The 27,338-nt window shown below is 42.7% G+C and overlaps 1 protein-coding gene across 5 annotated transcripts in view; it reads right to left on the bottom strand.

The window, feature by feature from the left end:
• The window catches only part of COLGALT2 (collagen beta(1-O)galactosyltransferase 2), a 134,713-nt gene extending 109,708 nt beyond the window's left edge, over positions 1–25,005 (bottom strand). Inside the window, exons 1-2 of one of the 5 annotated variants that reach the window (XM_064276523.1) lie at positions 24,240–24,353; positions 20,979–21,102 (exon numbers count right to left, since the gene is read on the bottom strand). Coding sequence is in view for 2 of the 5 variants with exons in the window: in XM_023549192.2 (XP_023404960.2) it covers positions 24,240–24,502 (263 nt within the window). In the remaining 3 variants the exon portion in view is untranslated. Of the gene's footprint in view, positions 1–20,978; positions 24,127–24,239 lie in introns of those variants that run through there. The other 4 variants (XM_064276522.1, XM_023549192.2, XM_010590949.3 and 1 more) reach the window with 4 other exon arrangements.
• Positions 25,006–27,338: the final 2,333 nt, after the last annotated feature.

Raw genomic sequence — 27,338 nt, 5'->3', positions numbered from 1 at the left:
GAATAAATAAAAGTACAAGGGAGCAGCAAAAAAGTCATCTAAAACTCAGTGACGCATTCTCTAAGTTTAGCAGGTCCTTTTAGCACTCCCAGCCTGTGCTTTACGTAAGAGATGTGTGCAGATCTGGTGGCGGCCAGCATTCACTAGGTTTTGAGACTCCTTGGATGGCTGTGTAGAATCGTCTTCATTTATTGTTTGGGTGACATGTTTTATTTTGTTATTTTCAAATAAAGCATTTTAATTTTTTTATGAATACTTCCCCTTCCCCCTGAAACCTGTCAGTAACGGTGTTGCCATCGATGACAAGTAGGGAAAAAGTAAAAAGTCTTTGAAGAACATCCTACTGTGAATCGGGATACAGAGAATGCTAAGGTAGGGAATTAGCTGGCGTAATACGCAAAGGTTCACAGCACAAGTAATATTTATTTCCACTAATTGGTGGATGCTTAATTGTATAGTTATATGGATTGATAATAATTAAAATAAAAGCATATGTTATACTCTTGCTGACGGTACTGAAAACCAACCATATTTCTCCAAGAAGCAGCTCAAAGAAGAACAGAGTGTCATGCAGAAAGCAAATCCGATGTAAGCCCAAAACACACTAGCCATAGCAGCCTTCTTTGCTTTCTTCCAACAAGCTAAACCATTTCCTGACTTAGGGCTTCTGCCTCTTTCCCTTTACCCACCCTCACGCCACATCTTAGCAAGGTCCCTTCTCATCATTCGGGCCTTGGCTTAAATGTCATCTCAAAAGCCCTTCTCTGACCACTTTACACATTATGTACCCTCTTATCAAAGTTCTACTCCTTTATCTTGTTTTACCTTCTTGTTGGGAGAAATATGTGAACCTTTGAGTAAAACTGAATAAAACATGTCACCCAAAAGATGCATCTACAAGCCAACGAATGCCTGGTACTGCCAGAAGCTTGGAGAGATAAGAAAGGATCTTCCTAGAGCCTGAAAGGAGCACGGCCCAGTGGACAAACTGATTTGTCACACACTCTCACTTGTACCTCTTCTTTTGGTCACATTGGCCAGCCCTGATTCAACATGGCAGCAGACTACTCAAGAGTGTGAATACCAGGTGGCAAAGTTGATTGGAGGCCATCTTAGAGGCTGGCTAGATACTGCTGGTTCCAGTTCGCTGTTAAAAAAGGAAGCCTTTGATACAAGGCAAGAAAATATACATGGAACCTCATAATTTTACATATTCAATATTTAAGCATTTTTAAAGAAATAACCAAGCTTTTTATTTTTCTATGGAGCCTGAAAAGAAAGTATGACTTTATACTTGTTGCTGTTGTTAGTTACCTTCAAGTTGATTCTGACTCATAGAGACCAGTTATGTTACAGAGTAGAACTGCTCCATACGGTTTTCTTGGCTGTAATCTTAGTGGAAGCAGATCACCAGGCCTTTTCCTTCATGGTACAATTTGGTGGATTCTAACCACCAGCTTTTAGGTTAGGAGTTTAGTGCAAAAAATTTGTGTCACCCAGGGACCTTAGAATAAATGAAAAGAATAATAAAATGGTGACTGTTGTCCCTTTCACTTTTTATTTAACAGCGGGTTTTTCTTTTAGTTTCAACATCCATTTCTTTGGGAATGCACAGCACTGAAGCTCTTAGAAATATAAAACGGGGGTTGATGCCAAATTCAAGCTAAGCTGGGAGGGGTTTGAACAAGTATTTGGAAGCGGGTCCCCAGACAGAATCTGCAGCCTATGCCTCTTTTGAGACAATGACATATGTGCAATTCTTCTACCAAAAATGATCTCACTGGTCAACAATTGATTGTTCACGGGTCTGGAAACCATAGTGTATTATTTTACCACCCAAGGTGAAATTAACTACAGACTGTAGCCATGTGCAACCTTCCTCTTCTCAGGGATCAGAGGCCACACAGAAGGCAAGTTTTTTTTTTTTTTTTTAAGTTGCTGAAAACAAGAATAATCTGTCTGGATTTTTAAAGTCATAATCATTTTTTGCAAGGTGAAGGAAAGAGCAGCTTCTCCTAATTATTTCAGGTAAGATGGCTGAGTTTCCACTACCACCACCAAAACTTATTCTATGGATAGGTAAATCAATCAGTTAACCAAAACTTACCTAGAGGAATGCCTCTTTGGAAACATAAAAAGAAACAAGTTGGACAAGAGAAAATCCATGAAGTTAGTAAACTCATTACCATCAAATCGATTCCGACTCATAGCGACCCTACAGGACAGAGTAGAACTGCCCCATAGAGTTTCCAAGAAGCGCCTGGTGGATTCAAACTGCTGACCTTTTTTTTGTCTAGCAGCCGTAGCTCTGAACCATGATGCCACCGGGGTAAAAAATTATTAATTAGAATGAAAACTCCAAAAATCGACTAAGGAGAAATAATTTCAGAAGGTAAAGCACAAGCTACAGGTAATTTATTCCATGTTTCTTTGACATCAAAAGGATGAAATGTCCTTTCAGGGAAACTACTTGTTTTCCAGCTCAAAGTTACATACAGAATGCCAAGGCAATTTATTATTTGAAACTTAACAGCTGGTATACAAATTAGGAGCTGCAACATCAAATCTCAGATACCCCTGTTACATGGAAGAGAGGAAAAGCTTCAAAATTCATTTTACCTCAGCACAGAAATGGTTTGACCCTCTGTCCACTAAATCACATTTACTATTACAGTAAAATCTGTGAGAGCCGGTGCTGCATGGGACTGCCTTGTTTTTCCAGATCTCCTAAGTTTCCATCTTTGACAGGGTGCAGTCTTACCACTTTTCTATTGCTTGTTTAAGTGAGTTTTCCTTATCTGACAGGTTTCTGCCTTACACAGGTTCCAGCTTTCAGAGGTTTTTTTTTTTTTTTTTTTTATCAAAGTAAAAACTGAAAGGGCATTTTATGTTACCATGCCTGAACCTCAGTGTTACCAAGGCACCCTACAAGGACTTGACTTACAGAAATTCAAAACCGCTGGCACTATACTGTAGGAAAAGCAGGCAGCTAGCTTACAGTTGGAGAGTCTATCTAAGCAGCCAAGATCAGAGAAAGTGGAGAGAGTCAGCCAACAAGCAGTACTTTCTCAAGATAATTCTGGTTTAGCAGAAGGAATTTTTTTTTCTAATTACTGTAAAAATATAGATAACACAACGTTTGGCAATTCAAATTTTATCAAGTGTACAATTCAGTGACACTAATTACATCAATCATGTTGTATAACCTATTTGGCTTTTATCTATTGGAAACCAAAAAGACCAAATCAAACCTGTTGCCATCGAGTCGATTCTGACTCATAGCAACCCTATAGAACAGAGTAGAACTGCCCCCTAGAGTTTCCAAGGAGCACCTGGTGGATTCAAACTGTCAACCTTTTGGTTAGCAGCTGTAGCACTTAACCACTATGCCACCCAACCCACTGACCCTATACTACGCCATCAGGGTTTCCTATTTACTAGAAAGAGAAGCTTTATTTTTAGAGGCTAAACCCTACGAAGATAATTCAAAAAGTCAGCATTTAACAGAGTCACTCCTTTAAGATGGACATTTTGCCTTCTTGATTTTGTCTTTCTGTAGCATATTAAATTCAAAATCAGGAGATAAGTGGCTCTCAGCTTCTCTTATCTCCACCTCCCCCCTACTTTTTCTTCTGTTCCTACACTAAGGTATCAGCATGGAAGCAGATGGCCCAGCCCAGCTCCATGTTGCAAGGGCTTTTCACAGGCACTGATGCTCCCGGTCTCTGAAGGCATCAGCTGAAGATTAATTCACCTCATCTCTGGTGGTGCAGTGGTTAAGAGCTATAGCTGCTACCCAAAATGTCGGCAGTTTGAATCCACCAGCCACTCCTTGGAAGCCCTATCAACTCGATGGCAAGGTGTTAGGTTGTTTCTTTTTTTTTTTAATGATATATTACAAAGTCCTTGGGTGCTGCAAATCATTAATACACTCAGATGCTAACTGAAAGGTTAGAGGCTTGAATCCATCCAAAGATGCCTCGGAAGAAAGGCCTGGAGATCTTGTTCAGAAACATAAGCCACTGAAAACTCTACAGAGCATGGTTCTACTCTGATACACATGGGGTCGCCATGAGTCAGAATTGACTCAGTGGAAACTGGTTCTATGATATGACACCACTGTGAAGTAAAACCTTACCATGGAGAGTAGCTATCATTTTAGTCCAATAACCCATTGGCTTGTTGAGACTTTATTTCCAACAGCCACATTCTTCTAACTCCCAATGTGCACATGTAAGCTTCTTTCCTCACTCAGTAGACTAAGCAAAACACACAGGGCTAAACACACATTGTTTCCCACCACAATGGCAAATGTTAAAATCCTATTTTTGCCTCTTCAAAAAACAAGGAAGCCTGGTAAGCAAGACTTGTGCTCACTTGTTTATTTTTCTTGCATGAGAACAGTCCCATCTAATGAAGCACCTGCAATATGTACACTGATGCCTCAAGTATTGCATCCGAAAGGAATTCAACCGCAATGGTTTTCCCAGTTTTCAGATCTGGAACTCTCTCTTCTGACATAATTCTCTGGATTCCTTTTCCTCTCATCAGAGCCCTTCTTTTTGCTGCTGTTGTTCATGAAAGAGACGGCATTGGCATTCAGGTTAAAGCGTAAAATAATTTTTAATTTTATGTTCATATGAATCATCAGCCTATTCAATAAGGGTCTGAGAAATGGATAAATCAAAACTACTGAAGGAGTCAAATCTAAGTACAAATTAAGAAACGAAGCCCAAAATGCTGTCTTAAATAATGCTGCAGCAGAGTGAGTTTTTTTTTTTTTTTCCATTTTTCTTGGTATTAGTGGTGGAACTACAAACACAGAGAATATTGCCACTAGAAAACTCTTTAAAGATCAGCCTACTCAACATGCATTGTACAGATAAGGAGACCCAGGCAAGGCAAAGAGTTCAAGAAAATCTGAAAATACGGTAGTGCGTGGCATAGATAATGGAAACGAGAAAAGGGTTAAGAAATCAGATATAACTGGCGCTGGAGTGCCCTGTGTGGAATGTCTGCCAATACTTCCCAGCTTATTTTTCTGAGTTGAAATAAAAATTAGGCCTCATTGTCTAAACACACAACTACTGGGCAGCCCAGGGAGAGAGGCAACTCAAGGGTGTGCTAGATGATTGGACCAAACTGGCCTTTTATCAATAACTGGCCTCTGTATATCCAAAATACAGATAATCCACACATGGATAATGGCGATTTCAGTTACTGCTTTTAATTTAACAAGACACTTGGGAAAATAAAGCTTTGGCTCTCACAAAGCCAACATCAGTAGCAAAGTCTGGCCAGTGGGCCTAGGGTTTCCATGCCGTAAAGTCAGTTGCTGTCAAGTTAGTTCCGACACAAAGTGACCTGACGTGTGTCAGAGGAGAACTGGGCTCCACAGGGTTCGCAATGGCTGATATTTTAGAAATAGATTGTCAAGGCTTTCTTCCAAGGGGCCTTTGGGTAGACTGGAAGCTCCAGCCTTAGCAGCTGAGTTCGTTAACCATTTATACACCGAGGGACAAATCCACTGCTGTCGAGTCAATTCCAACTCATAGCAATACTATAGGACAGAGTGGAACTGCTCCATGGGGTTTCTAAGGCTGTAAATCTTTATGGAATCAGACTGCCACATCTTTCTCCTGCATGGAGTGGCTGCTGGGTTCAAATTGCTGACCTTGGGTTAGCAGTCGAGCACTTTAGCCACTGTACTACCAGGACTACCCATCATGCCATAAGGATCCTTAATAATTTGCCTTTCATGCAGCAGGGAGAGTTCAGCAAATACTAGTGAGTTACTGTTCTTTCCTCTTCAGACAAACACCAGCAGTCTCCCTTTAGTTCACCAGTATTTGCACAGGCCTTCTGAAAAGCTATTAAGATTCAGAACTATTATCAAAGAGGACTTGGCAGAGCCTAATCTTCTTTGACTGGGAGACAGAAAAGTGGCCCAGAAGTGGGGCTGTAACCTTCAGTCAGTCACCTGCTGGTATTGCTGCAATCCGATGCCTCAAAATGAGGGTCCAGTATGGCTTTGATGTCCAGTTAAAGCTTTGAAGCTGTGTCAAGACCACAGGACAAAGGCAGCACTGTGTATGCAAATCTAGAAACAAAAGAAGCTAAAATCCAAAGCCATTAAAAGTAACATCAGACATTGAATCTCCAGAGATGAGTACAGGCCCTGCATCAATATGACACAGAAAGCCTAGAAGCAAGGCTAGGCAACACACCAAAACACATACTGCAGGAAGGAATCCTGGGCTGGCTGGAGCCTGGCTAGGTGTGTTTAGAAGCCTTAATATATGTAGCTTCCTTAGCCAAGGGGCAGCCATCTGCATGCCAACGGAGAAGGTCCTGGACGGGCACTCTTTCTACACCTGGTACATACAGCCCCTTCATATATATTGAGTTTCAATATGTATCACTGCTAAGGCTAGCCCATGTGTGGCCATATGGTTTAGCAGATCAGTCATCGTGTAGCTCGTCTTCAGCAGGAGACAACGCCCTTAGTGAAGACCTTTGGGCACAGTATGCAACAAGATGAAATACAATGAGCTTCGAAGGAAAATTAAGATTTTTTTTAGTCCACTATAAAAAGACCTTGTCTCTGGTTGGCTCAAATGGTTAACTCTCTCAGCTGCTAATTGAAAGGTTTGTGGTTGCAGTCCTTCCAGAGGCACCTCAAAAGAAAGGCCTGCTGATTGACTTCTAAAAATTCAGCCACTGAAAACCTTATGGGACACAATTCTACTCTGACACACATGGGGTTGCCATGAGTAGGAGTCAACTTTGTGGCGACTGTTGCTAAAATCACCTAAAGTTGGGCTGAGGGTCCATGAGACATCTGTTATGCAACGTTATAATTCAAGAACATTTTTCAGATACGGTCAGATCAAGAAGAGACTCAAAAGGACATCTCAACCAAAAGTTCTCAAATAGGCTACACATTAGTATCAACTGGGAAGTTTTCAAAATACGCCCATTGCTTTGGCCCTAACCCAGAGATTCAGACTAATTGGTCTGGGATGGGCCCCAGGCATCAGTATGTTTTCAAAAATATCCTCAAATGATTCTTAAAAGCAGCCACATTTAAGAACCACTAATCTTTTAAAATCTAGTGCATCTCCCTTATCCTGTATGGGAAGAAACTGAGGCCCAGAAAGAAAAAGTAACTCGTTCAAGGTGACACAGCAAAGGCAATGCTTCTCAGCCTTTCCACGTGATAGACCAAATTTTAAAAAAGATAATATTTACACCCTGGGGGGAAAATGATGAGGCTGCTTTTGGCCAGAGGCAACCGGCCAGGGGGCTCTTGCTATCCCAGACTCACATGCACCCCCTGGTAATTACTATAAAAAATTACTATAGGAAGTGCTAAATTGTAGAATGCATCTCACACTTTTAAGGAAAATAAAAGGATTAAAAAATACAATGGACATGTAAACCTGAGAACCTTTACTGTGAAAATTTTGACAGAATGCAAGAAAGAATACACGAAATGCAGACAAGAAAACCAGGGTGTGGAACAGCATAAGATCTCACAACTGAGTTGTGATCTGCACCCCAGAAGGCTGCCTGTATGTGCAACTGTGTGGGTGCTACTCTATTCACTCTTAAAACATACCTTTGTGCAGCAGCAACAGACTCAGTACAACCCTCTGTACAACAGAACAGAACATTGTGGCTTTCCAAAAAGTTATATTTTGCTTTCTTGACTTGTGAAGACACCAGGCTTAGGGACTTTGTACCATCACTGCTATTAAGGCTGAACTACCAGGTACTAAAAACAGGCCAATTCAACAGACTATTTACGTTTGTCACAAATGATGGGAGCAGTTTTTTACAGATATGCCAAAGAGAAAATGACAGGGAAGAAAATCAAATACAAACAACAAGAGAACCAAAATGGGGGAAGGTGGGGACTAAAGTGAGTCAAATAAACACTAATGGTTTGGAGGGAATGGCCCTGATTCAATTTTCCTTCACTCCACTAAAAGATGCTCATCAATAGATATTTTTCTTCTATCAAACCAAATGCTTCAGGAGCTCATTATGTGAGCTCTACTGAGTGAAAAATGAACAAATCTGTCTTGGAAGATGTACAACCAGAATGCTCCTTAGAAGCAAGGATATCGAGACTTCATCTGACATACTTTGGACGTGTTATCAGGAGGGATCAGTCCCTGGAGAAGGACGTCACGCTTGGTAAAGTAGAGGGTCAGTGAAAAAGAGGAAGACCCTTGATGAGATGGGTTGACACAGTGGCTGCAACAATGGGCTCAAGCATAACAACAACTGCAGGGATAGTGCAGGACCAGGCAGTGTTTTGTTCTGTTGTACATAGGGTCGCTAAGAACTGGAATTGACTCGGCAGCACCTAACAACAACAACTGAGTGAAGAAAAGGATTAGAGGAAGTGCCATTTCTTGGAGCTTCATAAAGTGGACAAAGAATTTGGGGTACTGCCTTTCAAAATTTTTCTTAAAATAATCACTGTTGGACTGAAGAAGAACATGTGTGCTTGACTCAATAAAAAACACAGATGATACAATGCCTGGCAGACTGTCTCCTATGTAATCCTGAACCTTACTACTTCTCTTAATAAGGAAACCCCTTGGCCTTCTTTATTGCTTAAGCATCTGCAGCTTGGAGTTTAGAAGATTCCAGAGTACGCCAACTTTCCAAGCTCTGAAAATCCCGTGGCCTGTACTTCAGGTGTATACATAGCCTTTGATCATTCCATGAGGGCCTCCTATTCCAAGACTCTTAGACCCCTTCCATGGACCTTCCTATTAAATGTGGCTGGAAGGGGCCCAGGCATCTATGTTTTTAAGAAATGTCCAGGTGTTGGGATACAACTGGCCTCTGAACCAGTATTTGGGAACTATTATATCTGAAAGAGTCACTATAAGGTAGAATCAACTCATTGGCAATGGGTTCTTGGTTTTTTGGTTTGTTGAAGCCCAGGAGCTTTTTACCAAAGATCATGACAATAGTGATGAGGATCATGTTCAGTTTGGTCAATAAACATCACCAAGGGAGGCAAGTCACCTTTAGGCCACCTCAATTACTAATTTCAACATGATTACCTGGATTTAGCCACACAGATAGTTTGCAATGGCTGAATAGATAAAAGAATGTAGAGAACATTTTTTTTTTTTAATCCACTGCTTTAGAAATCCATGGTGTACCCATCTCTCTAAAGAGAAAAGTCCAGTGTGGAAATCAATGTGCCCAGTAAATTAGTGAGTCTAACAAGATTGAGGGAAAGCAGAAAAGAGGCTTGTAATTTTCTAAAATATTTTAGTATGCTGGCTGTTGCAAGCCAACTGCACAAAATCCACCTGCACAAAATCCACCTGAAACAAAAGGCACGCACGGTCTGACTTTCTGAATGTTCTCCCACCCCAATCTGCTTTTAGCAGAGGGAAAGCAGCAGCATGGGGGCTACACACAAGCTGACTGTTCAATGGTGCAGTGAAGACATGAAAAATTCTGACTCCACTTGGCAGCAGCTTTCCACTATCTTGGCAGGTCTAAGCCATAATAACTGTGGTGTGTGGAGTTTGGACAGGGTTATGGGGCTGGCTGGCAACCAAGAAACTAAAAAGCAGTCCAGTAAGGGACTCCACGTTGGGAATGCCACAGCTCCAAACGTCCACCACCACGCTCCTCACAGGTGTCCCAGCAATTTAAGTTTCACTGTTTGTCTCCAGAAAATTCTGCCTTTCCCAAGACTCTGAAAAGCAGGATTACTCGTTTAATATGGCTCTCAGGGAGAATGCCAACAAGCGTACATCCACAGACTTCCCTTTCTCAGATCGCCTCTAATTCCGTGAACATAACACGCTTGCTGTCATCCACTGCCTTCTCCACTCCAAAACATACACAACCTCTCCCAGACAGAAAAAGGGTTGGAAAGAAAGAGTCCTACTTTCCTACTGTCTAAATGTGCCCACTTTCATGCTACCTTGGCAGCCAAAATGGGGAAAGCATAATTTAAGGAACCTCCTCTCTTCAGCCTGATATATCTCTCAATAGACCTTGCAGTGACTCAACCTGGAACTTATGAACTCTTCCAATACAGCCAATTTGTCAATGAAACCAGATACTCATGAAAACGTTTCATCTTCAGTGGCCTGGCCCCATCCTCAGTCTTCTGCCATACTCTTGAGAGACATACAGCCCAGGACCATTACTTCGGTTATTACTCATGTTTCTGAAATGCACATCTTCTAAAGGGCCTTCAGACATCAATCAGAAAACACTGGGTGGAGGAAGGGTTATTTTGTATTATGTTTGCAGAGGAACAAAAGCTCACCAGCTAAAGCAATAAGTCAGAGGACAGACCTAAGCTTGTGGAATTTGATAAACAATTAAAATCATAACAATTACTGCCTCAAATAAATGAACCATGTTATCAGGTCATAAGTTCAGCCCTAGCAGGTTGTCATGAAGCTATTATTTGGAGTCTAAGTCAGAAAGGATTTCTGTATGGTGCTCATAGAGAGGAAAAGAAATGCCCTCCAGCTAAATCTAAGCTTTAATTCATACAGGAGACTTGGCTAATGCCTTTAACCACAAATGCTGCGTTTCATGGGTCTGAACGGCAGCGAGTTCCAGTGACCTAATGACAATGATGCTATTTATATTCTGCACAGCGTTTCAATTATTACCTATAATGAGATCCTTCTCTACTTTTACGAACATTCACACACAGCTTTCCGACCAGAGGAATGGATAGCTGAGGGAAAAGTAATACGATCTTGATCCTTTTACCACTAAGTCACTTGGTGGCAGATTGCCAAGCCTGGTTCTAGAAAGTGGTTGCTACTTGAGTCTCAGGGCTCCTGAGCAGCCTGAGAAGGGAGTGAGGGTCACCATCCAAATGCTGATGGGGCCAAGCAAGTCAAATCAAAGAGTCAGCCAACAGGGCTAATGCAAGTGCACACAATGGGGGCCTACTGGGAACTTGGCTCCCTAGACACGCTCCAGGGGACAGCAGCTACGCAGCCCCAGAAATCATTGCTGTGTACAAATACAGGCTGGCAGAGGTCAGATGGACTGCTATTGTTGCATTTGTTTTGTATTTAAAGAGGAGACTACGATTGTTTTAATGTAAAAATCTCCTGGTTTCTAAACATGGGCCGAAGTTTCTTAAATAGCATGCAGGTCAAATGAAACACACATCTCTGAGTCATGTTCAACATGAGGGTCACCGGTTTTTATAATCCCTATAAAGGTATGGTCTCCAACTGGAAAGTGCATAAGAATCACCTGGAGAATTTTTAGAAATGTTGATTCCTAAGCTCAACCCCAATTGGTAATTTCGATATGGGGCCAAGGAATCTGCATTCAAACAGTACCCCAGTGATTCTGATGCCAGTGTTTTGTGACCATTCTTTGGGAAAGACTTTAGTGCATTACTCATGAGCTCATGGACTCTCCCTGTGTCTTGGCAGATACGGGACATAAAAAGGCCAAGTCAACCAGATGGAGAAAAGTTGGCTTTATAAGTGTTTATCCTATAAAAAAAGCATCGATACATTTATGACTATGCTCAATTTAGAGCTTCTTCTGTTCATCACTGTTAGGTAAGTCTGTGACTGGATCTGACTAAACGTTTCAGTGCAGAGCCTCAAAGTAATTTTGGCAAAGTAATCAAACTGTCAGAATCCCCTTTCTCTGGTTGAGTAAAAGGCTAGACTATTTGGTGAAATTTAAAGGGTTCAGGAGTAGAAGAAGGAATTTCTTACCCCAGACTGCGAGGACTAGGAAGGCTCTGAACAGATGCTTAAAAATAAAGAGCTCATAAGCAAGTGTAAAAATGTGGTTACATCTCAGCACTTTTATTCAACATCATACTGGAGGTGTAGGCAGTGCAAGATAGCAAGGAAAAAAATAAAGTCATTAGAATTGAAAAGGAAGAAAGAAAAATGTCATTATTTGAAGATGATGTAACAGTGTACCTAGAAAATACAAAAAAATCTATAAGAATTACTAAATGCATTTTGCCAAGATGTTGGGTATAAGGTCAACTTAGAAAAAGTTCTACGTGCTAGAAACAGTCTAATAGATGATAATAATTTTTAAATGATACCATTTCTATTGCTATAAAGAAAAATGTCCAGGAAGATACGTGACAAAAGATATTTAAGACCTCTACACTAAAAACTATAAGACATTATTTAAAAAAAGAAACACACATACATGCAAACCCACCATTACTGAGGGTTATTAAAGACCTAGAGGGATAAGCCACGTTCATGCATCACAAGACTCAATGCTAAAATGTCAATATTGCTCACATTAATTTACACATTCAATGCAGTCCCAATAAAAATCCCCAGAAGGATTTATATGGAAATCGGCAATATGATTCTTAAATTCCCGTGGCAACCCAAATGACCTAGACCAGCCAAAGCATTCCTAAAGAAGAAAGAAGTGTAAAGACTTACACTACTAGATACCACGACTTACTATAAAGCGTCAATAGCTAAGACAACGTGGTATTGGTGTAAGGATAAAATACTGACCAATGGAATAGAATAGTGAGTCCAGAAACAGATCCATACATATATGGTTACCTAATTATGACAAAGGTAACACTGCAGTGTAGCAGGGAAAGGGCTTTGTTGTTGTTGTCAGCTGCCATCAAGCCAGCTCTGACTCAGGGCAACTTCATGTATAACAGAACAAAGCATTGTCCACACTTGTGCCATCTTCATGATAGTTGGCATGTTTGAGTCCATTGTTGTGTCCGTCCATCTCATGGAAGGTTTCCCTCATTTTCGCTGATTCTCTGCTTTACCAAACATGATGCCATTTTCTAGCAATTCTTCTAGGTCTTTCTTGATGACATGTCCAAAATAAGTGAGCTGAAGACTCAAGATCTTTGCTTCTCAGGGACGTTCTGATGGTATTTCTTGTAAGACTGATTTGTTCGTTCTTTTGGCAGTCCACGGTGTATTCAACATTCTTTGCCAACACTACAAACTGAATGCACCAATTCTTCTTTCTTTTTATTTATTTTACGGCATCTTTTTGTTTTTTTGGACATGTTAATTTTTTTTATTGTACTTTAGATGAAGGTTTACAGAACAAACTCACTTCTCATTAAACAGTTAGTACACATGTTGTTTTAGGACATTGGTTAACAACCCCACGACATGTCAACACTCCTCCTTCTCGACCTTGGGTTCCCTCTTACCAGCTTCCCTGTCCCCTCCTGCTTTCTAGCCCTTGCCCCGGGTTGGTGTGCCCCTTTAGTCTTGTTTTGTTTTACTGGCCTGTCTAATCTGTGGCTGAACGGTGAACCTCAGGAGTGACTTCTACTGAGCTAAAAGGGTGTCCAGGGGCCATACTCTCAGGGTTTCTCCAGTCTCTGTCAGGCCAGTAAGTCTGGTTGTCTTCCTTTTTAAATGTGGTTAGGTCAATAGAGTATTCACATGGAAAAAAAACTTGACACACACACACACACAAAACAATTCCAGATAAACTGAAGCTCTAAATGTGAAAAGTAAAATAATACAGCTTTTAGCAGAACACACAAGAGAACATCTTTAAGATGTCAGAGTAAGCGCAGATTTCTAAAAAGGTAAAAAAAAAAAAGTGCTACCCATAAAGAAATTGATAAATCAGGCTGCAATAAAATAAAAAACTTCTATTAAACAAAAGATATCTTTAAATGAGTGAAAAGCCAAACCACAGACTGAAAAAGAATAGTTGTAATACGTATACAACAAAGGAACACACACACGTATATGAATATAACCCACCACTGCCATCGAGTCGATTCCAACTCATAGCGACCCTATTGTATATGAATATACATCCACTAATATATTCACATATAGTATGTAGGAAACCCTGGTGGTGTAGTGGTTAAGAACGAAGGCTGCTAACCAAAAGGTCAGCAGTTCAAATCCACCAGATGCTCCTCGGAAACTCCATGGGGCAGTTCTACTCTGTACTAAGGGGTCGCTATGAGTCAAAATCGACTCAACGGCAGTGGGTTTGGTTTGTTTTCTCGGTATATGTGTATATATGCATGTACATATATAAAATATCCAAAAAAGGACCATAGAAAGAATACCTATGTGTGCATATAAAAAGCTCTCCTACAAAGAAGTATGAAGAGATACACAATCCAAGAGAAAAATGAGTGGAAGACTTGCATAGACCCTTGACAAAAAGCATATAGCCAACTGACCAACAGGCATATGAAAAAATGTCCCACTTCATTAGTTATCAGAGAAAAATGCAAATTCAAATTACAATGTGATACCATTACATGCTGCGAATAAGACTGAAAATAAAATGTTGGTGAAGATATAGAAGCATATACACTGCTGGTTAGAGTGTAAGTTATTATAATCTATTTGGGATACTGTTTCGCAGCTTTTACCAAAGATGGACACAGACAGAAATTCCATTCTAGTTATAAACTCAACAGAAACACACACACACATGCACTAAAAAATATGTTATTAGCATGTTCATCACAGCACTATTTTTAAGAGCCCAAACCTGGAAACTACCCAAATGCCCATCTCTGGTAGAACGGATAAATAAATTGTATTATATTCACACGTTGAAATACTATACAGCAATGAGAAGGAATGATCTACAACTGCACACACAATAAGGAGCGCTGGTGGTGCAAGAGTTAAGTGCTAGGCTGCTAACTGGAAGGTTGGCGGTTCAAACCTACCCAGTGGCTCTGCAAGAGAAAGACCTAGCCATCTATTCCCACAAAGACTACAGTCGAAAAAAAACTCTATGGGGCAGTTCTACTCTGTCACATTGGGTTGCTATGGGTCAAAAATCGACTTAGTGGCACCTAACAACGACATATACAACAATATGGACAACTCTTGCAAATATAACGTTGAGCAAAAAGAAGCCAGAGGATACATTTACAATAGTACAAAAACAAGCAAAACTCCTCCGTGCTGCTAGAAGGCAGGAGAGTTGCTCTGCTGCAGGCAGGGGAGGCAGGTTGGGGTTGCAGGTGAGATAGTAACTGGAGGGAGCAGGAGGATGAATTCCCACATGCCCGCAACGATCTGTTTCTTGATCAGGGTGCTGCTTACTTACACACAGGTGTTTAACTTCTGAAAAGGTATCAAGCTACACATTTATAATACATGCAGTTTCTGGATGCACACTAAAACCAAAAACCAAATCCCTTGCCGTCGAGTCGAGTCCAACTCGTAGCCACCCTATAGGACAGGGTAGAACTGCCCCATAGAGTTTCCAAGGAGCACGTGGTGGATTTGAACTGCCGACCCTTTGGTTAACAGCCACAGCACTTAACCACTACACCACCAGGGTTTCTGGATGCATGCTATACTTCATTAAAAAGTTGCTAAAAATGGGCTTAGGGCCAGAGAGACAGGTACAAGAGAACAGGATGGGTGTCATCAGGGTGGGATGCAGAGTAACTACCTAGAACAGGTGTTGTCTGAAGCTGGCTTTTACTGTGCCACCTGGGGCGTGGGGTACAGGTAGGCTGGCAGCATATAAAGAACCTGTTAGAGAGACTGATTTAAAGGTACCACACCCATGCAGAGCTAGATATATAAAACACTCATATTTGGATTAAAATATAATGGATATATTTATATGCATAGGCAATTTCCAGAAGAATACACAAGAAACTATTAACATTGGTTGCTCCTGGCAAGCAGTACAGAGTAGAAGGGAGATTTATTTTTATTGTGGAGATTTATTTTTATTGTATTCCCACTCATACTGTTTGAGTTTTTTTATTTTTTTTATTGTTTATTATGGGCATGTATTAACTTTTCAATTAAAAATAGAAAAAGTCAGAAGAGAAAATTCTAAAAATAATTAACTCTACCGGGACCCTAAGGGATTTTAAATTTTTTAAAAATCAGCAATTTGTCATATGCTAACAACATAAAGACAATTCAATGAACAAGCCACTCCTCTGAGAGTAAAAATGTCAAGACATATGCAATACACATTTTTTGTAATTTCTGATGAATAATAGTTATGATTTAAACACATATAGTCAAACTTCTTCATAATACAGTAACTGCAGAATAGATCTAATAGCATCCTATCGGCTAAGCATTTTCTCTCAGACTTTACTCTACTGTAGACTGTTAGGGTATTTGAAGAAATGTGCAGAAACAAGCTGAATAATAATCCTACTATAGTCCCTATACAAGCCTTATAATGGTCCTACTATACTGTGCCTTAGACTTGAAGAGAGTGCCACACAGTGAAATGTCCCATGTGCACATTTACGTGTTGGAAAAAGGACCATGGCACAACCAGCAACCTTTCTGGTTACAAAGCTTTCATTGTTCCTTCCTACAACCACCAGAGACAGTCAAGCAGGAGGACGGAAAGAAGCACATGCTTATGAAAGTCACACAGAAACTCATGGCAGAATCATCCAAAGAGTCGAAGAGAAATCTGTAAAACTACACCCTGCTTAGAACAACTGACTTGCTTTTTTAAACCACGAGGGATACGTCTTATGAAGTGATCAACATTAAAACAGCCACACATGGTTCAAAACCTAGAAATCTGTTTTCTGATCTCAACACACATTTACGATGTAACCTACTGCAGAAAAAGAAGTGCCCTGTGCTTTGGCTTCCTCATCCACGAATGCGATTAATAAAACAGCATCAGAACACTTAGGCTTCCTTTCTAACTCTGTGGGCAATCTGTGGTAACTGGAACAATAGGACTGGTGACATTATTAGTCACTTGGGTTTTCACCCAAAGGAAATGGATAATTCTGAATTATGTTTTGAAATGGGGGGGGGGGGTTGCAGGGATAGGATTGATAGTTTTCTCCAATCATTCAGAAGAAAATTAGGTATAGGGGTCAACCAAATCTAAGACCAATAATTAATAAATGAAAACTGACCCTCTATTCTACCAATATGGCCCCCAAATGCTATAAACACTCTATGTATATATAACCTATTGCTGTTGAGTGGATTCTGACTCACAGCGACCCTATAAGACAGAGTAGAACTGCCCCATAGGGTTTCCAAGGCTGTAAATCTTTATGGAAGCAGACTGCCGCATCTTTCTCCCAAGGAGTAACTGGTGGGTTCTAACCCCCGACCTTTCAGTTAGCAGGTGAGCACCAACCACTGCGACACCAGGGCTCCTTGTACTTACAAATAGTGCTAGCTTAACCATTTACCACTGGCAAGAGTTGATGAATTTCTTTCTGTTGCTATGTAACTGTAATTACAGCAACGACCTGAGTATTTAGGTACAACCCACATACTTAGCCTTATTCTTTTCTATAAAATCTACTTTTTTAGTTATCTAGTGCTCCTGTAACAGAAATACTACAAGTGGATGCCTTTAACAGAGACAAATTTATTCTCTCACAGTCTAGGAGGTTAGAAGTCTCATTTCAGGGTGCCAGCTCCAGGAGAAGGCTTTCCCTCTCTGGGAGAAAGTCCTTGTTATCAATCTTCCCCAGTTGAGGAGCTTCTCAGCACAAGGAAGCCCAGTCCAAAGAACCTGCTCTGCTCCTGGCTCTTATTTCTTGGTGGTATGAGGTCCCTGGGTCTCTCTGCTTGCTTTTCTTTTTTATATCTCAAAAGAGATTGGTTTAAGGCACAATATAATTTCATAGATTGAGTCCTGCCTCATTAACATAACTGCCACTAATCCCATCTCATTAACATCATAGAGATAGGATTTACAACACATAGGAAAACCACATCAGATGACAAAAAGGGTGGACAATCATACAATACTGGGAATCATGGCTTAGCCAAATTGATACACATATTTTTTGAAGACACAATTCAATCCTTGTAATTAGAAAGTGCCTAAACTAAGTGACAAAATTATCTAGACAGCGGAAGAGAACCACTGAGTCCCTTGTGTCATTAGAGCATAAACTACAATCTTGACTGAAAGAAACACTGGTGCTCTTACCTTCCTAAGTTGGGTCAACCAACAAAAGCAAAAACTAGAACTAATTTGTCCTTTCTTGATATTAAACAGACCATCTATACTCAGTCTGCAATAGCAGCTGCCTGAGTTCCCATCCTGGCTCCATCACACACTACCCTTGTGATCATAGAAAAGTCATTTAAATTTTCTGAGCCTCAGTTTCCTCCTGTGTGAAATGAAGAGAGTAAAAGCACCTTCCGCTTAGGGTTGTCGTCAGGAGTAAATCAGTTATCATCCCATAGTGTTTGGAACAGGCTCTCAATAAATGTTAGTTTTCATAACAATGCTGATCATTTTTTGTCCAAAAGAAGAAAATAAATGAAGTTTCTTTTGAACCTTTTTTTTCTTTGTTTTAAATACCTCATTTGGAGAGAGAAGAATAAAGGAGATGGGGAAAAATGAAATGACGGAAAGGAAATCACAACTAAACCCACGGCCATTGAGCCAGTTCTGACTCATAGTGACCCTGTAGGACAGAGTAGAACTGCCCCATAAGGTCTCCGAGGTTCTAAATCTTTATGGAAGCAGACTGACACAGCTTTCTCCCTCAGAGCTGCTAGGTGGGTTCGAATCACTGACCTTTTGATTAGCAGTAGAGCGCTGGCTCTTTAAATCTCAACTACCATTTATTTAGTACCTTTATGTAAAAGACATTGTATATACATTATCTCGCAATTTACTCTAACTCTTTGAGGCAACTATGATTATTAGTCATTTTTCAGATGAGGAAGCTATGTCTTAGAGAGGTTCACTGATGGTGGCACAGAAGAGTTGAGCCCTAGCCTATTTGACTCTAAGCAGCCATACTCCTTCCATGATACTAAACCACCAGGCTAGGAAAAACAAGGAAAAGGAGGAGAAAAGGTGAGGAAACCAACTAATGGACAGAAAGAGATTAAGGTACCATCCTCTTAAACAATGAGCTGAAAGTCATATCCATAGGGATAACATATACTATTTAATGCCAGGATAATATGGTAAATATGACATCATTCTCACCTCTCGTGTTGAAAACTATGATTAACAGTAGTTTGGGACATTTTATAAACACATTTACCTCAGAGTGTCAAATTTAGCATTCACCAAATGCTACTGGTTGGACATTAAGCCATGAAGGTAAATCCAAGATAATCCCCGTACAGTACATGCAAATGCAGGGGCCTGCATCCCAGGGCAAGCAGAAGCCCGTGAGTATTTATGTTCATACAGGCAGAAATGCATCTCTTTATTTAAAAAGCCATAAAATAGTTCCCAACTTAGTATATTACTTTTCAAAATTCTACCAAATGAAATGCTCACTTGGTTCTGCAATTACACGGAGCCGCCACCTCTACGACTGTATAAACTCTGGATCCCACCCTGTCCTGCCACATGTAGCATCAGAACCTCCAAAGGGCAAACTTCATGTATCTCATGGTCCAAATGTGTTTTCTTGTGCCCTGCTCCATTTTTTATCTTCTCGATACTTGGCCTTGCTCCCCTTCCTCATAGGTTTGGGAAAGGGGATGAGGCCAGCTTTCCCTCCATTGCTAAGGCTACTTGTCCGTGGCTCCACTGAAGTAAACAGAACCCAGGGAAGAGCAATGCTGCCTGTCACAATGCCTCCAGGAACCCTTCATCTCAGCCCAGCAGTGATTCTCATTAACTCAGTAGGTTATGTAGGTTTTAATGAGAGCACAAAGAATGTCTTCTTTATTTTTAATCTACAGAATTATGATATTTGATGAGAAAAAAACTTAGTTTGGTGGGGTTTTGAGATCAGACAAGTGAATGTAAAAACAGGTGTTCCTTTTTACAGGTATAGTCAAGTATCTCTAAAATATTAACTTTGCCTAATTCAATCTAATCAGAATAAGCCTAATGCTGAGATAATTGCGCTCATTCTCTGATAGCAAAATCATTCAGCTCAGTTGGTTCGTACTCACTTCACCTGTATGTACAGTACAGGTCTGGTCCAGAGCTTTAAAAGACAGATAAAAAAACCATATCATAGGGAGGTCTGAACTTAACCAATGAGCCAGCCTTGCAACTACTGTAGAACTCTTCTCAGGTGCTCCTGGGGCCCTTGGTCAAGGTAAGTGGAAGGATGAGAAGGGTGAGTGTGGACAGAGTGAGTTATTGAGATAAGATTAGATGGAAGCTGGCACCCCAGAGTATGTCCTCAGCATGATTTGCTTTGCAAAGTTCTGGGTAGCTCGCAACCATTTTTTACATGTGTGTGCTGGCTTTGCAGTGTGATGCTACTCAGTGTGGCATCTCAAAATGCTAAACGGATCTTGGGACTGAGAGACTAAACCAGTTGCTGTTCAGTCAATTCCAGTCCATGACAACTCCATGTATGAGAAGGAAGCAACTGGCAGAAAGCCCCTCAAAGCTGTAACATCCAAAACTGAGGTATGCCCCCTCCTGGAGGGTTATATTCCATAACTTCCCAGCCAAATCCTCCCTTAGTGCCCAGTGAGACTTCAGCAGCTCCAGGAAAGCCCTGTGGTATGATGTCACGAATTCAGAGACTGCAAGCAATCTTTAATCCTTTTAGCCCCTTGGTAGAAAATCTGATTAATGCCACAGTGACTTTTTTGCCTTGCTGTTACCTCCTTCTAGACCCCTCGTTTTTTCTCATCTTTTAGCTGATTTCCACCCATCCTTCAAAGCTCAGATCAAACTAAGTGGCAATTCCTCAAGAAGCCTTCCATGAGCACACAGCTGTCCCAGTCTGATTTAGAAGCCCTTTATATGCCCCCACAAACCCTATAGATCACTTTATACTGCACAATAAAAAGGGCCATCTGTCAGGAGCCACATCTTAATTTTTTTCAGCCTGAATCTGGCATAATGCCTGGCTCTTGCAAAGAAGTTCATTAAGAACATGTGTATAACCTCTCAGTGCCTCAGTTTTCTCATCTGTAAAATAGCATAATCATAGCACATACCCAATAAGTTAGGTATGTATTAGCTAGACAACGAATAAGGAACACCTTTCAGTCGTGGTGTTGGTGAAAACATTGAATTACCATGGATGGCCGGAAGAATGAAGAAGTCTGCTTGGAAGAAATACAGCCAGAGTGCTCCTTGGAAGTGAGCCCGGTGAGACTTCCTCTCACACACTTTGGACGTGTTATCAGGAGAGACCAGTCCCTGGAGAAGGACATTATGTTTGGTAAGGTAGAGGGTCATCGAAAAAGAGGAAGACCTTGACGAGATGGATTGATACAGTGGCTGCAACAATGGGCTCAAACATAACAAAGATTGTGAGGATGGCGCAGGACCGGGCAGTGTTTTGTTCTGTTATATACAGGGTCGTTAGGAGTTGGAACCAACTCAAAGGCGCCTAACAACAACAATCTTGAGCAAGTCAGTTACTTCAGACACAATTTTTTTTCTATGAAATGGAGATAATTTTATTCTTTACAGAATGGTACCTGTACCCATTGCTGTCAAGTAGATTCTAACTCACAGAGACCCTGTAGGACAGAACTGAACTGCCCCCAAGGGCTTCCATAGCTGTAATCTTTACGGAAGCAGACCGCCACATCTTTTTCTCTCAAACCATCAACCTTTTGGTTAGCTGCTGAGCACTTAACCACCACACCACCAGGGCTCCTTTTACAGAATGGTAGTAAGGGTCAAATGACATAGTATAATTGATGAACGTACTCTGAAAACTGTCAAGGGCTACTTAAAAATTGGTATTTTTATTATTGCTGTTGTTAGCTGCCTTTGAGTCAACCCCAACTCACGGCAGCCCGACGCACTACAGGATCGGGCTGTTGTGATCCACAATGTTTTCATAGGCTGATTTCTTAGACATAGATTGCCAGACCTTTCTTTCTAGTCTGTCCTAGTCTAGCAGCTCCACTGAAACCTGTTCAATATCACAGCACCATGCAAGCCTCCACTGACAGACATTAGGTGGCTGCACACAGGTACACTGGCCAAATCTCCCGCATGGAAGGCAAAAATTCTACCATTGAACCATCAATACCTCATCGAATAAATGGTATAGAGTTTCTAAGCTAGAACCAAGATTTCTGAAAGAGGAGTCTTCAGGGGCTAATGCAGAGGTTGCCCAAGGTCTTAACCGAGCCTAGAGCTTCTTCCCTAATCTTTCAACACCAGCCATAAAGGATGAGGTGCAGTTAACTTGTGACTGAACCGTGAATGAGAGCAATGGAAAATGAATCCCAAAGGTCTACGCAGAGCTGGAACACCACCCATCTGAAGAAAACAGCAGCTTCCGTACAATCTGGGACATCTGGGGATTTAGGAGGCCCCTTCGCTGCTGGTTGATTCTGATCATATCACATAACCTGTGGAATTTAAGAGTCAGAAAGAACCCTTGAAGTCATTTATTCCAATTCCTAGCTTTACTGATGAAGAAGTTTATGCCTATGGATCCTAAACAACGGCCCCAAATCACATATCTAGTTAGTGACAGACAGCCCGAGTCTTCTGCCGTACCTTACAGGTTTATCTAAGTTTTGTTTTTATCATGTACCCAACACCACCACCTTTTTAGGATGGTCTTTAGGGACAAACTTGGGTTCAAATCCCAGTTTTACCATTTATTAATTCTGTGGCCTTATGTGAGTTATTGAAGTGATCCATGTCTCAGTTTCTTCATTTGTAAAATAGGGATCATATATCTCTCTTAAAAGTTCACCGTATGGTAAAAGAGGTAATGTCTATAAAGCGAATACCAAAATCTGTGCCTGGTACCTGCTTCACTATCCCTCTCCATCCCCCACACACAACTAATTTCCTCTATTAACCATTGTAATGTTCTTTACTAAACAGTGTATAAAAACCATTTCTTAAACATCTCATTTGAAAAAAGCATCTAAGAGAACCGACGTTTGTGAAATTTTCTATTGGTATGGAACTGGTTAAAAAATAATCCTTCCTTCTGGTTTAAAGTCTGGCTGCACCAACGCTCCCACTTTCCACATAATGTGCCCTTCTCCGTGGCGTCAGTCACGTATAGCAGCCTATACAGTAAAGCAGTGTGGAGGACAGAGCGGCACTATAACATATTTGCTTTCGCACCTCTGCGCCTCACCCACCCGGTACCCTTGGGCTCACCAGTTCCAGTTGTTGCTTTTTTCCTTCCTTCCCTCATTCTGTCCAGTCCTTGTCTTAGAATCTGGCCTGTCTGCAGACAGTTAGATTCCTTTATCAACACAAGATAGAAACTGGCCCTAAGTGACACGGACTCTGCCCTCCTCAGGGGACCGGAGTCCTCTTGTCCATGTACCTGACCGCCCAGCGTCCACCTCCTCCTCCACACGTCCTTAAGCTATTCACCTGGCCATCAACTTCTCACCCTCAAGATTCCTGCATTTATAAACGGTGTGGGATTGGACGAGCTCTTCGGATGGGGCGGGCAGCCACCTCCACTGATACCCTGGCCCTCCCCGCAGCAAACACAGGCACCAGGCCTAGGGCTCAGTCCTTATGGGCAACAGAACTTGACTCTTCACCTTACTAAAGAAGGCTCTGTGGTGCCCCAGGACGCGGTAACCTGGGCTCCCCCCGCGGTTTGCATCTGCGGGCCAGAAGAATGCACCAACAGGACCACCCTGAAGCGAGAAGGAGACACGTCCCACGGTGGTGGAACTGTTGGGAAGACAACGGGAGCCCGGCCTAGCCCCTACCCCTGACCCCCACCTCCCTTGGGGAGGGGGTGCCAGGAGCCACTTCTGCAGCCTCTCAGGCTGGACCAGGAGCCAGCCACGAAGCCATGGCGCCAAACCCTTCGCCTCCCCAGTCACCGCCGAATCCCCTTTGCCAGCCGCAGTCACCTTCCTTGTTGCGTCTGGAAAAGCTGCGACAGGCACCCTTTCCACTCACTCCTGGGTTAGCGGTATGATATGGGGAAAGAGAAAACTTGAAGAGTTGAAAGGGGTCTCCAAAAGTCCCTTGTAGGGGAGTGGGACGAGGCTACTCCAAAATACACACCCCCTACGCGAGCTAAGGCAGGTGGGTTGTTACTATCAGCACCCCAGGCGCACGTACACCCGTGCGTCCTTTCTCAACCGGATCGCCAGACGCGCCCAGGTCCCGTGCAGGCAACGAGGGGCGTGTGCACTGTGTTTACCGGGTTCCCCAGCCGGCCCCCTCGCCCCGCGGTGGCTGCTTCAGACGCCGCGCCCGGTTGCCTCCAGCGGAGTGCAGCCCCACCAGGGCCGGTGCGGGCAGCGAGGGGTGTGCGCGCCGCGCGGTTGGCGCTCGGCAGGCGGCTTTCGCCTCCCGCCCGGGGTCCCTCGCCTGCTCACCAGATGGCCATCCTGCTCTTGGGGTAGTCCAGCCGCTCCAGGCAGCCGAGGAAGTGAGACAACGTGTGGGCAGCGTTGCGGGCGAGGATGGCCACGAGCACCGTGGGTCTCTGCATCGGCGACTCGGAGAAAACCACCGCCTCCTCTTCGTCCTCCTCCGAGTCCGCCTCGGCAGCAAAGCGCTCCCCGGAGTCGCCGTGGAACAGAGCCGAGGAGAGGAGCAGCAGCGACCAGACGAGGGTGGCGGCGGGGCGCGCAGCCATGTTCCGGGCTGGGGCCGGTGGCGGCGAAGTCCTGTCGCGAGCACAGAGCCAGGCTGTCCCGGAGGTGTCCGAGGCCGGCGAGAGGGAGTGGCGTGCGCTGCGACCCTGGGGGAGCGAGGCCCGCTGCAAAGGGCGAAGAGGGGATGCCCAGTCGGCAAGCGCGCACACACTGCCACCAGACTTCTGGAGCTCCTGGGACCCTCCCGCCGCCGCCGCTGCAGCTGCACCGCCCAGGCCCTGACGATGGTGCGCACCACGAACCTGCTGCCGCCGGCCCTCGGTTGTGGCTTAGGCTCTAGACAGTGATGTCTGTGGGGCTGTTTGTCCTGAGCCCTGCGCTGCGGAAAGTTCCTCTAGGCCAAGCTCAGCTTGTACAGCTGAGGTCTGTGGCTTCCCTCAGAGTTGTGAGGTGTGGCCGTGTCTGCCAATGGGCGTGTGAATGTGTGTGTGTGTGTGTGTGTGCTGTGTGTCTCTGTGTGTGTGTGTGTGTGTGTGTACACAGAATGGTGCAACCCCAAGGAAATTTATTCTGCTTTTGCAAACCGCAGTCTAAGTCCTTCACAGTGATGCAATGTATCCACTTTTTCATAATACACCTATTGACTAAATGAGTACAGTTCTAAAATGGAAAGTCACCCCAACTACTCAGGACTATGAAAAACTATTTTTAACTCCCACAAAAGCAGAATGTTTGCGTTTCTTTATACACTCAACTTCTCTTGAAATTCATTCTTGACTGAGTTGACCTCAGATAACACCAGATTGGAAGAATTAGAGAATTTTAGAGCCAGATGGAACTCTTGAAATTAAAAGGAAACCTTTGGTGGGACAGTGTTTTGAAGCCGCAGACTACCTGCCAATGTGGGGTCCTGAGTTTCCTGACGGGACTGTGTGTAAAAGAGAAGATTTGGTAAGGTAGTTTTCTTTTTTCATTAATGACCCAAAGTAACTTCAAAGCTCATGTCAAAAAACTAACAATGACTAACAAAGGGAGAGGAGAATCACACATGTTGGAGAAAAAGAAAAGAGACAGTGGAGAAGAAGAGGAGGAGGATGAACTATTAGCACATAAATTAGTATGATACACGCGGCTAAAGGATATTTACTCTTGAAGATAACATAGGAAAAAGCAAGTAAAGACAACAGGAGTTCCTGCTTTGTAAAATATGTAGCCTTTGACCTATCTGTACAGAGGGTGAACTGGTGCCACTGCACTTGCATGACCTCCAACGGCCAACTTGCCCTCAGCCCTGTCCCACAGTATTTTTACTAGTTGAATCCATCCTCACCAGCTTTTATAAGTCATCACTTCTCTCCTCCAAACCCCTCATTCCCTCAGAAAAATATCACTTCCTTCACTGAACTACCTCAACACCCCTGTCCCAAACATTCCAACCAACCCAGAAGCCTATGCAAGACAAGATCTTTTGATTCCATCCTCTTTCTTCTGGTCCATGACTTTTCACTATCAGTTGTCTCTGTTCTCTACCAAATCTTCTACCAGTCCCTCTCTATCGGCTAAAAACTTGGTTATCATGGTCTGGGGGGACATCTAGCTCAATTGGCATAATGTAGTTTATAAAGAAAATGTTCTACATCCTGCTTTGGTGAGTAGCATCGGGGGTCTTAAAAGCTTGTGAGTAGCTATATAAGATACTATACTGGTCCCACTCCATCTAGAGCAAGGGAGAATGAAAAAAATCAGACACAAGGAAAAGATTAGCCCAAAGGACTGATGGACCACAACTACCACACCCTCCACCAGACTGACTCCAGCACAACTAGATGGTGCCTGGCTACCACCACCTACTGCCCTGACAGGGATCACAACAGAGGGACCCAGAGCTGGAAAAAAATACAGAATAAAGTTCTAACTCAAAAAAAGACCAGACCTACTGGTCAGACAGAGACTGCAGAAACCCCAAGAGTACAGCCCCTGGACACCCTTTTAACTCAGTACTGAAGTCACTCTTGAGTTTCACCTTTCAGCCAAAGATTTGACAGGCCCATTAAAAAAAAAAAAAAAAAAAAGACTAAATGGGCACACCAGCCCTGGGCAAGGAAGGACAAGAAGGCAGGAGGGGACAGGAAAGCTGGTAATGGGGAACCCAAGGTCAAGAAGGGGAGAGTGTTGACATGTCATGGGGCTGGCAGCCATGTTACAAAACAATATGTGTATTAATTGTTTAATGAGAAATTAATTTGCCCTGTAAACCTTCATCTAAAGACAATTTAAAAAATAATTAAAAAAATTAAAACTTGGTCAGGCCTCTCCTATCCTTAAAAACAAACATTTCGTTTTTTAAAATCCTGTTACCTTCTAGCAACCCCTCTCCCTCTCTGCTTAGCTCCTTGAAAGAGTGGTCTACACTTTCCATCTCTACTTCTTCACCTTCCGTCTCTCCCACCACAGTGCAGTGTGGTTTCATCCCTCTCCACAGAGACTGTTGCGGAGAGGGCCACAGATAACCTCAGTATTGGTGGATTCAGTGAACACTCTTCAGTTCTTGCCTTCCTGGACTTCTGTTACCTAATCTTTCCTCTTTGGTCTCCTTTGATTCTACTTGTCTGCCAGCCCCTTCACTGTGTGTTTTCCCAGGGTCCCATCCTTAGCCTGCTATGCTTCACACTCCACATGGTGTCCCTGAGTGATTTCATCTTCCAGATTTATGTCTACTCCCTGAACTTCTTCTCTATGTTCGACTTCTATTTTCAGTGGCCTATAGACATTTTCTTCCCCTCCATCCTCCTTCAGGGGGCTCTCACAGGGCTCTCAAGGGGCTCACAGCCCTATTGTGGAGGCTGAGAGTTAAACATTACTGACCAGCTACAGCGC

This window comes from Loxodonta africana, chromosome 25 (genome assembly GCF_030014295.1).
Source record: "Loxodonta africana isolate mLoxAfr1 chromosome 25, mLoxAfr1.hap2, whole genome shotgun sequence".
Lineage (NCBI taxonomy): Eukaryota > Metazoa > Chordata > Mammalia > Proboscidea > Elephantidae > Loxodonta > Loxodonta africana.
Note: the sequence above shows the minus strand (reverse complement) of the source record. Positions and strands in the feature narration are given on the sequence as shown.